General features: G+C 41.1%; 2 protein-coding genes across 3 annotated transcripts in view; one reads left to right on the forward strand and one right to left on the reverse strand.

Annotated features, from left to right (window-relative positions):
• The window catches only part of LOC126262224 (succinate--CoA ligase [ADP/GDP-forming] subunit alpha, mitochondrial-like), an 82,335-nt gene extending 68,039 nt beyond the window's left edge, over nt 1-14,296 (reverse strand). The window contains exons 1-2 of the mRNA XM_049958675.1: nt 14,116-14,296; nt 10,081-10,301 (exon numbers count right to left, since the gene is read on the reverse strand). Of these exons, the coding sequence (XP_049814632.1) occupies nt 10,081-10,301; nt 14,116-14,152 (258 nt within the window). The 5' untranslated portion in view covers nt 14,153-14,296. The remainder of the gene's footprint in view (nt 1-10,080; nt 10,302-14,115) is intronic.
• Nucleotides 14,297-14,348: 52 nt separating this feature from the next.
• LOC126262231 (zinc finger CCHC-type and RNA-binding motif-containing protein 1-like) overlaps nt 14,349-15,754 on the forward strand; it is a 79,451-nt gene continuing 78,045 nt past the window's right edge. Inside the window, exon 1 of one of the 2 annotated variants that reach the window (XM_049958699.1) lies at nt 14,349-14,648. In XM_049958699.1, coding sequence (XP_049814656.1) covers nt 14,482-14,648 — 167 coding nt within the window. In that variant the 5' untranslated portion in view covers nt 14,349-14,481. Of the gene's footprint in view, nt 14,649-14,974; nt 15,184-15,754 lie in introns of those variants that run through there. The other variant, XM_049958689.1, reaches the window with a different exon arrangement.

The raw sequence follows: 15,754 nt of genomic DNA on the forward strand, positions 1-15,754 counted from the left end.
GCACCATGGGACTGTCTTTTTCCAGGGTCATCGTAGAGACTGAGGAATCGTGTCTTCTGCCACAGAAACGATTGTTGCAGTCACCTGCTCGACCATCACATCGGTGTTAGCATGTGGGGGAGATTCAACAATGACAGCTGAGGTGAAAGTCTGCCTTGTTTAAAGCCCATCTGGGCTCGCATCCGTGGGCCTGATGCCACGGCAGTAACAGGAAAATGGGGAAGTGGTCACTACCACACACATCGTCATGTGCTCTCCAGCGGATAGATGGGAGAAGTCCTGGGCTGCAAATTGATAGATCAATGACTGAGCAGCTACCAGGAGCCACAATCAAATCTGTGGCGGCCCCAGTATTTAAGAGGCAGAGGTCGAACTGAGACAGTAAAGTTTTGACATCTCTGCCTCGGCCAGTAAGCACGGCGCCACCCCACAAGAGGTTATGGGTGTTAAAATCTCCCAAAAGTAGGAAAGGTTTAGGGAGATGATCAATCAGTGGAGCTAATCATTCAGGGATACTGTACCTTCTGGAGGAAGATATACATTGCAGACAGCTATTTCCTGTGTCATCCTTATTCAGACAGCCACAGCTTCAAGAGGGGTTTGAAGGGGCACAGTTTCACTACAACCTGAGTTTAGGACATAAACGCAAACTCCACCTGACACACTATTATAGCTGCTACGGTTCCTGCAGTATCCCTTTTAGCCACAGAGGGCAGGGGTTCGCATTGCCGGGAACCAGGTTTCCTGGAGGGCAATGCAGAAAGCAGGTGTAAGGCTTAACAGTTGCCACAGCTCAGCCAGGCAGTGGAAAACACCACCGCAATTCCACTGGAGGACGACATTATCGTGAGACTGGGAAGGCATGGAACATTCAATGAGGCAGTTTATGCAACACGGTCACCTGGTGCCACCGGCTTTTTGCCTAAGCAATCTATATATCCATTGTGTCTGAGGGTCCAGGGAGATCTAGGTCCTCAGCGGTTTCTAGAATCTCCACCTCATCTGCAGATGCAGAGCTTGTAGGTAGCAGTGGTGTGGGTGCCACCGCAATTCCCTTCGTCTTGGGGACCTTCTCTTTCGATTTCTCTTGCTGCTCCTTGGATTTCCCTGGCTGTGAGGACTTCACTGACTCAGTCTCTGGGACTGAGGATGAGGGTGAAGCCCTATGACCAGCTGCTTTTGGGCTCTTCAGCCACTGGCAGGCGTCATGTTTCCCACTAGCAGAAACCTGGGAATGGAGTGGCCCAAGGGACCCCTTCCTAGCGAGAGGAGCCGAAGAAGACTTATGCTTCTCTGGCTCAGAAATGGGGACTGATTTCCCCGATGGTTGGGGGGAGGGGGGTGTTGCTCCCGAGGTAGGTGCTGAGGGAACAACAGGAAGGGAAGTGCCCCCCACCATCAAGGGGGCAGGTTTAGTATTCTGGTTCTGAGAGGTGACACGAATGTGAGGAACTAATGGGGGCGACAACTGTTCTCTTAGCGGCAGCGAAACAGGAGGTTGTAGCCACAGGATGTAGGTGTTTAAATTTCCTCTTAGTTTCAGTGTAGGTCAGTTGGTCCAGGGTCTTATATTTCATGATTTTCCTTTCTTGCTGTAAAATCCTGCAGTCTTGCGAGCAAGGTGAATGATGCTCTCCGCAGTTGACACAGATGGGAGGCGGGTCACATGGAGTATTGGGATGTGATGGATGTCCACAATCTCGACATGTGATGCTGGAAGTACAGCAACAAGACATATGGCCGAACTTCCAGCATTTAAAGCACCGCATTGCGGGAGGGATATAGGGCTTTACATCACAGTGGTAGACCACCGCCTTGACTTTTACGGGCAATGTGTCATCCTCGAAGGCCAAGATGAAGGCACCGGTGGCAACCTGATTATCCCTCGGATCCCAATGGATGCGCCGGACAAAATGAGCACCTCACTGCTCTAAATTGGCGCGCAGTTTGTCATCAGACTGCAAAAGAAGGTCCCTGTGAAATATAATACCCTGGACCATATTTAAGCTCTTATGGGGCGTGATGGTAACAGAAACATCCCCCGACTTGTCACAAGCGAGTAATGCCTGTGACAGGGCAGAGGATGCTGTTTTTATCAGGACTGACCCAGAGTGCATTTTGGACAAGCCCTCCACCTCCCCAAACTTGTCCTCCAAAAGCTCCACAAAAAACTGAGGCTTCATGGACATGAAAGATTCCCAATCAACTCCCGTAATATGAGGTGCCTGGATGAATAAGCTTCACTGCCATCCTTGGCATGGCATTCCTCCCATGGTGTGGCCAGGGAGGGGAACAATTTGGGGTCATATTTCTTAGCACTGAAGTTAGACTTTGCCCGTTTGGAGACTGCTAGCAGCGGACCACCAGCAAGAGATGACGTGCTACACTTCATGGCCTGTCATCCTCTCTGATACCTCCCACTCCGACCAGGGGCCCTCCCCATGGGCCACCTGGCAGGATGGCCATTTCCTGGAGTCCCGATGCCCCAGAAACATGGGCATTTACTCCATGTCATACATGGGGAGTTAACGGCGTGGGCATCAGCAGAGTGATCCCTGTGTTGTCAGGGGACTACAACCAACAGGGTACACGGCGGCTACCATGCTGGATATGAGGTGCAAAGAATTCCATAGTCATTGTCGGCACAGAAAGTGACACTGCATAGTGAGTGGAGGAAAAAGCACCCAGGAAGGTGTCCTCGATCAAGACATGGAGGATGAACGGGACTGCAATGCCACATCGAGAAAATGGGCTAAAGATCTCAATGCACGATGGACACGATGCGCCATGTAAGGCGCTCTTCCCCAAGTGGCTTGCTCTTCGGGACAATTTTGAAAGATGGAGATCAAACGCTACAGAGGACCATCACATAAAGGCCAAAAGGTGTGTGACTCATTTTAGTCACCTCTTACGACAGGCAGGAATACCTCGGGCCTCTTCTAACCTCCGGACCCGCAGGGGGACAAAAGTCTTTAGCACCAAATTTCTCTGTGACAGATGGTGATGGCTTGACACTTTGAGATGGAGGCAGTGTGTGTAGGTTTTCTACATATACTGTGACCCAGGAATCCATCCGTTCTTCCCTTAACAATTCAAAGACAGGCATATGACTCTCTCTTTCAAGTTCCATTATGAATTTTACATTATGGTGTATATAGTTTAAAAGTTCCAGGAACTCCTGATGATTTTCTATTCCATGTGACCACACCATAAACACATTGTCTACATACCAATAGAAACATGTTGATTTCAAGTTGGCAGATTCTAATATCTTTGCTTCAAAACATTCCATGGATATGTTCACCACATGGTGTTAATGGGCTGCCCATCACCACACCATCGGTTTGTTCATATTTTCTACTGAACAGGAAATAAGTTGATGTAAGAACTTATCTAAAAAGTTCCGTGAAACAACTGTCAAACTTTTCAGTGATTTAGTTACAAGAATCAGAAAGTCAAACTCTCATAAAGATGGAGACAACATCAAAACTGACCATAATATCCATATCCTAGAGCCACAGTAGAAAGTTGCTAGGGAAAGCCAGACGATTTATGTCGATAGTGAGTGGGATGTCTGGTGTTCTTGAAGTTTCTTTGGCAGATTCTCACACATGGAAAAATCTGATTCCATGTTTATCCAGCATAGAAAATTGTTTGATTTTTTGACACAAATATGGAGTACTACCGGATGAGGAAAGGGGGGACTGTGTAGACTGTGGTGACAAGAAGTGTGTACAACTTCTTAAGAAGAGTTTCGATGCTGAAATACTGTTACAATTTCATTTCGGACAGTGCGGAAAACGAATGAGTATCAGGAAGAATATATGGTTCGCCTCTTCCCAATTATCCATCCAGACCAGCATAATTCTTCTATCTTGCTGGATTTGAGACTACATCTTGCAAGCAACAGCATCGGAAACTGACTTATCTGCTAATACCGTGTGCAGCTATTTCAGGTTTTGCAGAGAAGTGTTTTACATGGTAGTGACGAATGACAGTGTACTGATTAGTGGCCCAAATAAAGTTTTTGAAGTGGATGAATCTCACATAGCAAGAAGGAAGAACCACAGAGAACAACATTCAAAGCGTGAAATCAATCATATTTGGGTATTCAGTGGAATAGAATGAGAGTCCTGGAAGTATTTTGTTGTCAGAGTACTGTCCAGAGACAAGGTTCAGTGGGTCTGATAAAGCACTTCGTACTGCCTTGTAGTAAAGTCATTACAGAAAGGTTTCAGTCCTACAAGACACTCAAAGCAGAAGGATTTGCCCAGGAGTTTGTCAACCACTCTGTAGAGTTCGTGTCTTTAGATGACCCCAGAGTGCACATGCAGAACATCAAGCAGGTACGGAAATCTGTGAAGTCTTACATTAAAAGAGAAGGGTGTCCAGGACAAAGAGATGAACTATACTTGTTTCAGTACCTCTGTTTCCACAACTTGCGTTTGCAAAGAAAAGTTAACGCAAGTGACACTCTAACCATGTTCTTGCATGATGCTGGCAGAGTTTACCCAGGCTATGGCAAAAAGGGAATTGTTCCTGTAGAGTACACATCACACGGACTTTCGCATGACAACAAAACTGACAACGAGTAAGCTAAGTTGTCTCCTGTGTAATTACAAGTATTTTTGTAACACTCTTCTTTTGTTGTTGCTGTAGTGACCACCGTAAACATACTCATAACGCCCGCCACCAGAGTCGCATGATTGATTTAGGATTGCACATTTGATATGTATCTTTTGGACCCCACAACTTTGATAGGCAATCATTCTTGGAATTTACAGACTTCTCAATGCTACTCATTCTCCCTTGGAGATGTGACATCCAATGTATTTCACTTCCTACAGCTACGATAAGAAGTATTCTTTTTAATGTTAAAGAGAATCTTGGTCTCCAAAAGCTGGGTGTGTATCACATGCCATGTGAATCTGGCATGTCTTATGAGGTGCAGACTATCAGAACAGTCAACAGAAAAACTAAGCAAAGCACCTGCTGCCAAGCATTGCCTCGAATGTAATCATGAAACATTGTGTCCAGTGTCGTGTTGCAAATGCCAAATCTCTGGGACAGCATAATTAAGGAGTCTTCTGAAATAAATCTGCCACAAAAGCTAATAAACAAGGATGTAGATTTCAATTTAAATAACAAATGTTGTCCAGCACTCAATTTATTAAAATCTTGCCAACCACCATGTCCAGCAGAGCATGTACACACCGAGAACATTTGAATTTCACAGAATATCAGTGCAAGCTCTGAAAAACTAAAGAGCATCAAAGAGTGTAGGTAGCATCTTGACTCTAACATGGCTATAAATAGTGCCATGAGACGAACAATAGTTCAAAACATGGTTGGAGTCCAGGCAGTGAATACACGTAACAGCAAAACTCACAGCAGCTGAAGAAGATGGCTGGGTCGGTCATTGAAACAGTGTGGATAAAATGGGAACAATAACTCGGTAGAACAGCAGAAAGGACACAATAAATCAATCATGCTGACAAAATGTGAGAGATCATATAAGATTACTCAATATAGAAAAAGAATTTAACAAGATAAAATAGAGAAAACTATTCAGATCTCTAGAAAAATAGGTATAATCTACAAAGAAAGATGATTAATATTATGTATTACACAATAACCACAATGGAACAATAACAAATGAAGACCAAGAGAGAAGTTATCGGATTAAGAAGGGTATTAGGCAGTGATGCAGTCTTTATCTTCGAGTGTTCAAGCTGTATTCAAAGAAACCACGAAGGAATTAAAAGAAATGATAAGAAGTGGAATTAAAAGAAATGATAAGAAGTGGAATTATAATTCAGAGTCATTGGATATCAATGATAAAATCCACTGACGAAATTGTGGTTCTCAGTGATGGTGGCGAACAATTAAAGGACCCGTTGAACAGCACACACAATATAGACGGAGAGAGAACCATCCATGAGCAGCAGAAATAAAGACTAGTGTATCATGGGAAGTGAAGGTCACGTAAAAGACCAAAAGAAGAAATTTTGCTACCTCTGATGCAAAATAATGTAGGATGGATAAAGCAAGGAGGATATAAGAAGCATAACAATACAAGGGCACATAGCATTCCTCATCAAAAGAAGTCTTCTGGTTTCAACATTTTAATTTGAGGGGGAAATTTTTGAGGATTTATGTCTGGATCACAGAGCTGTATAGGAATGAATCATAGTGCTGCATCTGTGGCTAAATGCTTACACAATAGCAACCAGTCGCACATCTGTGTCCCATGGGTGGCTAAGCATCAGTGATCATCCCCTACCGCCAGCTTACATGTCGGTAAGTCCATTACCGACCAGCACATCTTGCATGTTAGGAAATATGCTGGACAGCAACCAAACACGCTGGTCTATTGTCCACAAAATCTTTCGCTCCCGCCATGAGAGACACTAGGCTCAACGGCAGTAGCGTGCACATTCACAACCACAGCACTGCTATCTCAGGCAATATTTCACCTTCAAGAGTCCCACACCCACAAGTAGGTCGCAGTGTATCTGTGCATCATATTTATGCTGGCTCACAACCACAGAAAGCCAAAACACAACAAGCTCTGGGGTTTACACAAACGCTGCTGTGGTCCATGCATCCACAGTCTCTCCTGGAATCTCCAGCAGCACACACTCTGACATCAGCCAGTCTATCAATTTTGGATCTTTCCCTCCAATGCTACGGGGAGCTGGCAGCTATCATTGACATGCAACATCCACCAATGGGCTATCACTGTCGATGCTGTCGTTCCTGACTTTCCTTGCCAATGTTGTCAAACGACCTCAGTAGGCAAACCTTTTCCTGTTCCAACAGTGCAACATCATGCTTCTCTTTCCTATACTTTTACATGTTCTGCCGCATGCTCAGTCATTGGAGGCTTTGATATCGAAGTGCCAGGACTCACTGTTAGTCCTCCCTTCCTGTTCTATTTTTTACTCAAGTGCTCCCACACTAATATACGCCCTCCAGGCACAACAGATTTATATTTCAAGTGCTCCTCCAAGCATATACAATCTCCACACAGAATATTCCTCTTTCGCCAGTTTTCCTGCACTCATAAACACCATCTGGGTGCAACACTTTTACTTTTGAATGCTCCTTCTCCCATTTGCATCCCCTGGGTGCAATATTTCTACTTTTCAAGTGTTCTCGAACCTATATCTGCCCTCCAGGCACAATGTGTTTATCATGTTCTTTCCAGTGTGTTCCCAAACTGCTCTCCACCCTTCACAGGTTTATGCATATTTCCAAAGTACTCACAAACACTATCAGCTCTCTGGGTGTGGTACATCTATTACTATTTTTGTTATCTTTTCAGATTCACTCCAGACGGTTTGCTCCCTGGTTGCCCCTAGCCACCCTGATCCACCCACAGCAGCCTCTAGAAGTGTCCAGTGACCCAGCCTACAGACATGGCCACTGGCCAACATCTCCGACACCTTGGGCCACTTCCTCAAGGCAGACATTGCGGCAATTCCTTGTCCTCTGTCTCCTGATGGAACAGTCATCATTTTTGGAAAGGGGGGGGGGGGGGAGGAGGAAGAAGGTTGGGTCGTCATTCTCCATGAAGATGGCTTTGGCATCTCTTACCTGAGAGAGAGAGGGGAGGGGGAGGAGGAGGGGAAGGATGCTGTGCCTGTGGCTACAAGACCAGTCACATACTGCCAACCATGGACAGCCATCCTCTGCAGCCAGCTTACGCATCAGCAAGTGCATCACTGAAAAGTGCTTGCCTCAGGTGTTAGGAAATACCCTGGACAGCAACCAAATGGGCCGTTTGTCGTGGACAGAATTTTTGGCAGCCGTCATACGAAGGGTCAGGCTCACCAACAGCAGCACACGCATTGACATCCACTGTGCTCCTATCAAAAGCACTATTTCACCTCCACATGTCATGTGCTTACAAGCAGTTTCCACCGTATCCGTGTGCCACAAACATATTTATGCCAGCACATAACCATGGAACACCAGTTCACATTGAGCTCTCCATGGACGAGGTCTCTGGGCTTAACAATGACTGCTGCCGCAATCCATATATTAGAGTCTCTCCTGGAACCTCCAGCAGCCTGTTCTCCAATGTCAACCAGTTTACTGACCTTAAACCTTCATCTCCAATACTATGTTGAGCTACTGGTAGTCGTCATGCTACACTGAGATCTAGCCTTAACCACAATGGACCTCCAAAACTTTGGTATTGTGGTGTGTCACGGCGTTCCTTCAATCAGAGACAACTAGTGCACCATGTGAGACAGTAACTGTGAATCTAGTAATTGTGACTCTGCCTTCCATGGCTGACAGTCAACTGGAATTACCAGCTCTCACTCAATTTAAGACAGAGAATTGACTGAGGACCTTTTTTTTTGTATCTGTTAGTTAAGCTCCAAGGAAGGATCTATTTTCATCAATAAACTTGTTAATCACAGCCACCTGGGCATCAATTTTCCCGACGTCTAACCCAATGTCAGCCACAACTCATGGACTGTTGGGAAACCAGAAAGGAACAAAAATCACAGCATTTCTGAATGGTAAGTACTGAAAGTAGACAATAAGATAAGAAATAAGGAGATTCGCTAAAGTATTGGCACAGAATGGAATATGTAGAAAACACTAACAGACAAGACCTCCATTATGACAAAAGGGAATAACTTCTGTGTAACTAGAAGGTATTGTAGAGGACAAAACACTGAAGGGAATATAATATATCCAACAGAAAATTGAGGTTTAAGTGTTACTCTGAGATGGAGAGACTGGTACACAAGAGAGAGCTGTGGCATGCTGCACATCAAAACTTTCTTCAGCAAGGAAATATTTTCCTTCCATTTCCTCTTTCCTCTCTGAAGAATGAATCTAATTTTTTTACTGGGCTATATGGTTAGGGCACTGCACCAGCATTCCTGTGGACTCCAGTTCAAACACTCATCTGGCTATCCAGATTTAGGTTTTCCATAGTAAAATCATTTTAGGTAACTGCCAAGATGTTTCCTCTGAAAATATACAGCGAATTTTCTTCCCTTGCTTTCCCCATCTGAGCTTTTCCTCTGTCTCCAATGATTTTGTCATTGACAGGACATTAAACACTAATCTTCCTTCCTTCCTTTGCGAATATTATCAATTTTCCAAATCAAATTTTTCTTTTGAAGCAATTTCAATACAATTGTGACATCTGAGTTTCAAAATGTAACATTTTACTAATTGTAACGATGTTGACTTACAAGTTTCATAACCCAATGTATCCATGGGCTGGAATGGTAAAATATTTCATACAGGAACTGGAAATGGAGATGACAGATGAAAAAAATACTCGTCTGGAGAATAGTGCGACACTAAGAACAAGTGAGACACCACCTCTTTCAAACAAATGTTAATTCTTCAGTTCCCACATTTTATTGACAGAGAACCAGCAACTTCTTTAAATTCCTTAAAGTATTTATTAACTATTCTGTCACCAGTTGCAGTATTTATATTAGGCGACTAGTTTCGAACCTTACAGGTTCATTTTCAAACCTGGCCAACTGAGGCTGCATTGACTCATGCTGATGTGTAATTCGATTTTGACTTGGTAAAAGGTATGTTTGGATTATGGCATGCATTCTGCTAACATTTATAAAGCATGTGTTGCCACTTTGATGTTTATTATTAAGATCAGGCACTATCAGTGCAGCCTCAGAAAACCAGGCTTGGTTTGAAACTAGTCACCTAATATAAATACTGCAACTTTTGACATAGTCGTTAATAAATGCTTTAAGGAATAAATGTTAATTCTGAATGCTTACAGCTACAGGCCACAATTTCTAGTTTCTTTTCTTTAAAAAGGTCCAAAATAATGTCACACATAAATGAAAAACAGACAAGTCCTTCAGAGCCACACACAGATGGAGGAGTCTTGGATGTAGGCTACAAATGGAGTACAAAGGAAATGGTGACTGAAACTTGTTACGATATGTATAAATGTAAATAAAATCTGATATTTTATATAGCCAAATTATTGCAACTAAACCATTCACTTTTTTCTCTCTCTCACTACAAAATGGTACAAGAAAATGGAACACACAGTATAATTTTATAACATACCTCTTGCACTGAGTTGAAAACAGGCAGGTTTAGATGGGTTTTTCCACCTTTACCAGGGGAAACACCTCCAACAAGGTTTGTCCCATAATCAATAGCTTGCTGGCTATGGAATGTTCCTTGTTTTCCAGTAAATCCCTGGCAAATGACTTTAGTGGATGATGTCAATTTGAGGTTGGGCCTTGTTGATGTGTAGTTTGTTCGGACACAATTCAACCTCGGAGCTACGACAATGAAACAATATATATAACATTCTAAAACAAACTGATGGAAAATTCAAGATAGACTATAATTACATGTATGAGCAAAGAGCACTACTTGTTAAATACAAGATAGGCTGAGCAGCAGACAAGCATGGAGAAAATGACTATTACGAAGTTTTCAAGTTACAACCCCCCCCCCTCTCTCTCTCTCTCTCTCTCTCTCTCCAGCCCAAGTACGGCGAGCATAGGTTGTAGCTGGGATGGGTTATGTGGTGGATGTACAAGAAGTGAGGGGGGAAGAACAATCATGAATGTGACAAGAGATTGAGCTCGTATGTACCAAATATGTGAGTGCACAATAATTTACTGGTATCTACATAGATAGGCAGGATACAGAACTACTAAGAGAAACAGAGATATGGCTGTATGTTGATGTTAGTAACAAACATGCTAATAATAAATTTGCTGTTTCAGAAATGGTTTTGTAAGTCATTGTTTGCAGTATTATAACCTATCACAGTATCCCTCCAGAACGTTTCACCTCAAAACCTGACAGTTTCATTGTGTGACACCGGAACATTCTATTTTATTTCAAACATCCCATATATCAACAAAGAGCAAACGAACAAGAAGGATGATTTATCCATACCAACTCATTATGTTCTCAGACTTACTGACTCAGCGACAGGGAGCAATCGAAATGTGACAACTGATTCACTTCAAATGAGTTGGCAGAGAAATTGTCTGAGAGAAACATTAGTTGGTACACTACGTAAAAATAACAATGAGATACCATTATCTAAGTTGTCTATGGCCTCAGCTGGAACTGTAAAGTTTGTCGATCAAGACAACAAAATGATGATTTCCTTCACCCCTAAAAAGAATTTAAAAAAAAATATCCTAATGTCAATAATGCACCAAAGTGGAACAATAAGTTATGAATCAAGCAAGCAAGAGGTTGTTGAATTCTATAACCTAGCAAAAGGTGGAGTGGACGTGTTGGACAAACTCTGCAAACACAAAATTACCAAATGGAAAACCCAAAGGTGGCCATGAGATACTTTTGTGGAATGTTAGATATTGCAGCTATGAACAGTTTCATTTTATTACAATGTAATAAACACCAAGATTCACTCCCAGTAGGTGCATGGTCCACATTCCTAAAATATCTTGCATTGAGTTTGACCAAATTGGTGATAGAAAAAAGAATGCACAATCCACGTATTTCCAGAGCCCTTCATATGACAACAGCCAATGTGTAATGAGGAAAAAGTATTGTGTGTTTTGTCAAAAAAGATAGGACTTGTGTTTCATTTTGTGTAGGTGCTTTTATTTGGATTTGATGACCATTAAATGCTAACGGTTACACGTTATGTCTACAAAAAGGAGTCTTGTCATATCATACAATCAATAAATGTTATTGTTCAATAATAATATTTATTGTGTACCTATAGCCACACAAACCTCATGGAAAAGGGAGCAGGTCAGATCCGATCCGACAGTACTGTCTATTTCGTCTCCAACCTCTCTCCCTTTGGAGGATAAAACATGTCTTCAGTTTTTGAGGTAATAAACACTAAAAAGAAAAAATTTACAACATTTATTTACAATGAGCGCATTACTGCACTGAATTACGGAAGTCTGATTTTACACACACACACACACACACACACACACACACACACACACACACACACACACACACACTCTTGACCCACTAAGAAATTCATTTATGGAATTGAAAGTGTTGGCCACCATTACATCCCTTAGTCTCCTCTTGAACTGGTCTTTATTGAGAGTTAAACTGTCTATGACTACTGAAATGTGTGTTTCTGAATAATGGGCAACTTTCTGGGACAAAGTAAGTGACTTTAAATGTCTGTGAATATTATTATTCATTCTGTCTTTTAAGTACTGGTTCCATAAACTGAATTGTTGGTTTGAAAAAGATACATATTTTTAATGACAAATTTCATAGAGGAAGAATATATTGGGAAGCAGTGGATAACACCAATAGTTCACTAAACAGGGTGTTCTTGAGTTTACATTACAACTAATTCTTATTACATGTTTTTGGATATGCAAAACTTAAACCTGACTTGACAGATTACCTCAAAAAGGAATCCCATATGAAATTATGGAATGGAGTATGCATAGCATAGCAGTTTCTTTCATTTTTATATCCCGTATCAGACACCATTCACACTGCAAATAGAGATTTGTTTAGGCACTTCAGCATTTATTTGGTGTGCTCCTCCCAGTTTAATTTATTATTAAGCTCTAATCCCCAAGAATTTAACACTGTTCACTTCTTCTGATTGTTTATCATCATATTTTAGGCATACAGTAGTGGGAAACATCTTACAAGTTCTGAACTGCAAGTAGTGTGTTTTTTTTACAAGTTCAGTGACAAACAATTGGCTAGGAACCATTTACTAATGTCCATGAAAATTTGATCAAACAAACGTTCCAAGACTACACTTTATGTACTGTTTACTGCAATCTTTGCATCATCTGCAAAGAAAATAAACTTGGCATCTGGTAATGTTACAGATGAGCAATCATTGATGTACACAAGAAAAAAAGGCCCTAACATGGGATCTGGTGGGATGTCACATGTAATTAATACATATGTCTTTCCTGATGGCACCCTGCTTCATGTCAGACATACGATCTGGACCATTTTGCATAGTTTCCTGTTACATTGTAATACTCTATTTAACATGATATAGTGATTTACACACAGCATGTTAATATTGTGTGTGTTTTATATTTTGAGATATTGATTTGCACTGGATTACCATGACATTTCCTACATCTTGGTGAGATGGTCCTTGGATGAATTGGTGTACCACTCACACACAATGATAAACACACTGTCCAGTTGTTTGTTCATCACAAGTGCCATATAAAGCACTAAGAACAGGGAAAAAAGTTCTGATCTTTTGTCACATCAATAAGGATTTGAACAAGAAGGGAGAGGAATGACTGTTCATATCTTGGAGCTCTATGATATTTTTTTTTTTTTTTTTTTTTTTTTTTGTAGGTTTCACATTAAGAAGCTGGTAATATGAACAAAAACACTATATTGCTGTTGCCATAATTCTAGTCAACTGTGAACCACACAGAATGAAGCTTCTTTTGTAAACAGTTGCTGATTTTCCAGCTACATTACTTACCACTGTCATTCTATGTAAACAGAAACTTCGTATTACAGATGTATACCCTGAGAACAGAGCAAATATCTGCATCTGATACAGTGTTTCACTATCGCTGTTAGTTTTTGCATGCCTTTCACACACTTTCATAGATTTCTATCTTCCTTATGGAGCAAATGAATTAGGCCTAGTCCTTGCACAATAAAATCTATAAATATGCTGAAGGCCACACAAATTCATCGCTCATCTTCATCAATGAAAATAAGTCTTATTTATATATCTTCCGTCATTTCCCTTGGTTTATCTATTCACGTAACTTGTTCAATATCGCACAATACAACACTTACAGGGAGGGAATAGACTTGTACGCCCTTTAAGCCCATTTAACACACAGGACATGAGCCGCCACGCCCCCAGCCTCATACAGCCTTCCTTCTAAACGTGGAGACAGCTTTACCAAATTCCTGTGTTATTTAAATGCTTGTCAAACAAATCTAAATCAATTTCTTTATTAATACAACCTCCACCTTCGCCTTGCCCTTCACGCTAAAAACTTTTTTGAAGCAATTAAATTACAACAGTAATACCACGAATATTACTCATACTTAATTAGGTTATAATTTAACAACATAAACAATTAAAGTGAGACTGAAACAGCAAAATCCTTTGCATATTACCTCCTGTGCGCAGAAACCCTCTCACCGCGGCAGCCATTTCCAATCTGCAAGTGAAGGTACTAATACTTATTTTCTTTCTTAAATCAAATCTTTGGACCTTCTTTAAGCTTTTTTATAACAAATATAAGCAGATCGTGTTTGGCCTAACTAATATGTAGCTATTGACCGTGTGCAAATAATATAAATAAGTAATCTAATCTGATCTTGTTCGTTCTATTGGACTTCGTCCAAATGTCAATGACTTTCGTAGCTCTGAATTGCCGTACAAAACATATGCCTGTGGAATGCTGTAACAACTGGTACATGAATTACCAGTTATTTCGGAGGTTGTTTGATCTATGCTGTCTTAGAATATAGGTTTAATAGATGATCACTTTCCCTGATTCCCATCGCATGTGTGTAGCAAAAATCTTTGACAAAATGAGTGGCGGACTGGCGCCAAGTAAAAGCACTGTTTACATATCAAATTTGCCGTATTCGTTGACAAACAATGATTTGCATAAAATATTTGAAAAATATGGAAGAGTAGTGAAGTAAGTATGGCGTCTGAACTATAATCACGCGATTGCTATTTTTCGATTAAATGTGTTGCATGTTGTCCAAGTTATATTTGTAATTGTTGAAATACCGTAGCTTACGTCGAAATATGCGTTTGCGAACACTACATGTAATTACTCTTATGTTATCTTTTACAATAGTTACCCGTTCGCCCAATTAAGAGTTTTTTCAATATATTTGATCACGAAACGTCAAAATCAAAGTACGATATATGGTTAGTGAACCACAGAAGTTCGTGGCCACTTTTGTTGGAAAGTGTGACAACGTAGCATTGTTGGATGACGGTATTTTTAGTCGAATTTATACTTTCATAAAAATGTCTGCCTTCCGCAACCCTCGAACATTACACCCTGGAGTTACGTTCGTACAATACTTCACTCGCTGTGAGATAGAATTTATAATAGGCTTAAGCCTTTCTCACTTGAATAAGCTGTTTGTTCAACCAGATTTAGGAACCAGCTTTGCCTCCAGTTTCCGAGTGGGAGAGCATTTGAAAACAGTAAGGAGAAGGTGACATCAGCGTTACTGGAAAATTAATTTTTCTTATACAACACCCAAATTTTATGTGATGGTTTCAGAATTGTGGAAGAATAAGTCTTATTTCAGTGTTCATCAGGTGTAAGTAAACTAGCCACATAGTAAATCTTTCCTTCAAATTCTTGTTCAGTTCCTTCAATTAGTTCTGCAGATGTTCTTCAGGCAGACAAGCAGGACTTGAAGGTTGTGCATAAACTGTTTTACAGGCCAAATTGCTCCAGGCAAATTTGGGGTTGGTGCCTTTGAAAGAGCATAACTGATTTCACGGTCAGAACTTGTGCTCCATCTCTAATGGCTTCTTTCTATAACGATGGGAGGTTTTATACTAATCTTCCTTATTTTTTGGTCGATCTCCATTGTGTAGAGGTAGTGATTCCCAAAGATCCTTCTTTTAAGAAACTAAAAGAGTTGTTCGATTGCTGTATTATGTGTCAGTAAGGACATGCACTCAGATATTTAAATTAGAAATGTTTATTGCAATGTTATTATGCTGAAAGACGCATACAAATGTTAGTATCTTATGTTTGAAGACAAGCAGTGATCT

Source organism: Schistocerca nitens, chromosome 1, assembly GCF_023898315.1.
Source record: "Schistocerca nitens isolate TAMUIC-IGC-003100 chromosome 1, iqSchNite1.1, whole genome shotgun sequence".
Taxonomy (NCBI): domain Eukaryota; kingdom Metazoa; phylum Arthropoda; class Insecta; order Orthoptera; family Acrididae; genus Schistocerca; species Schistocerca nitens.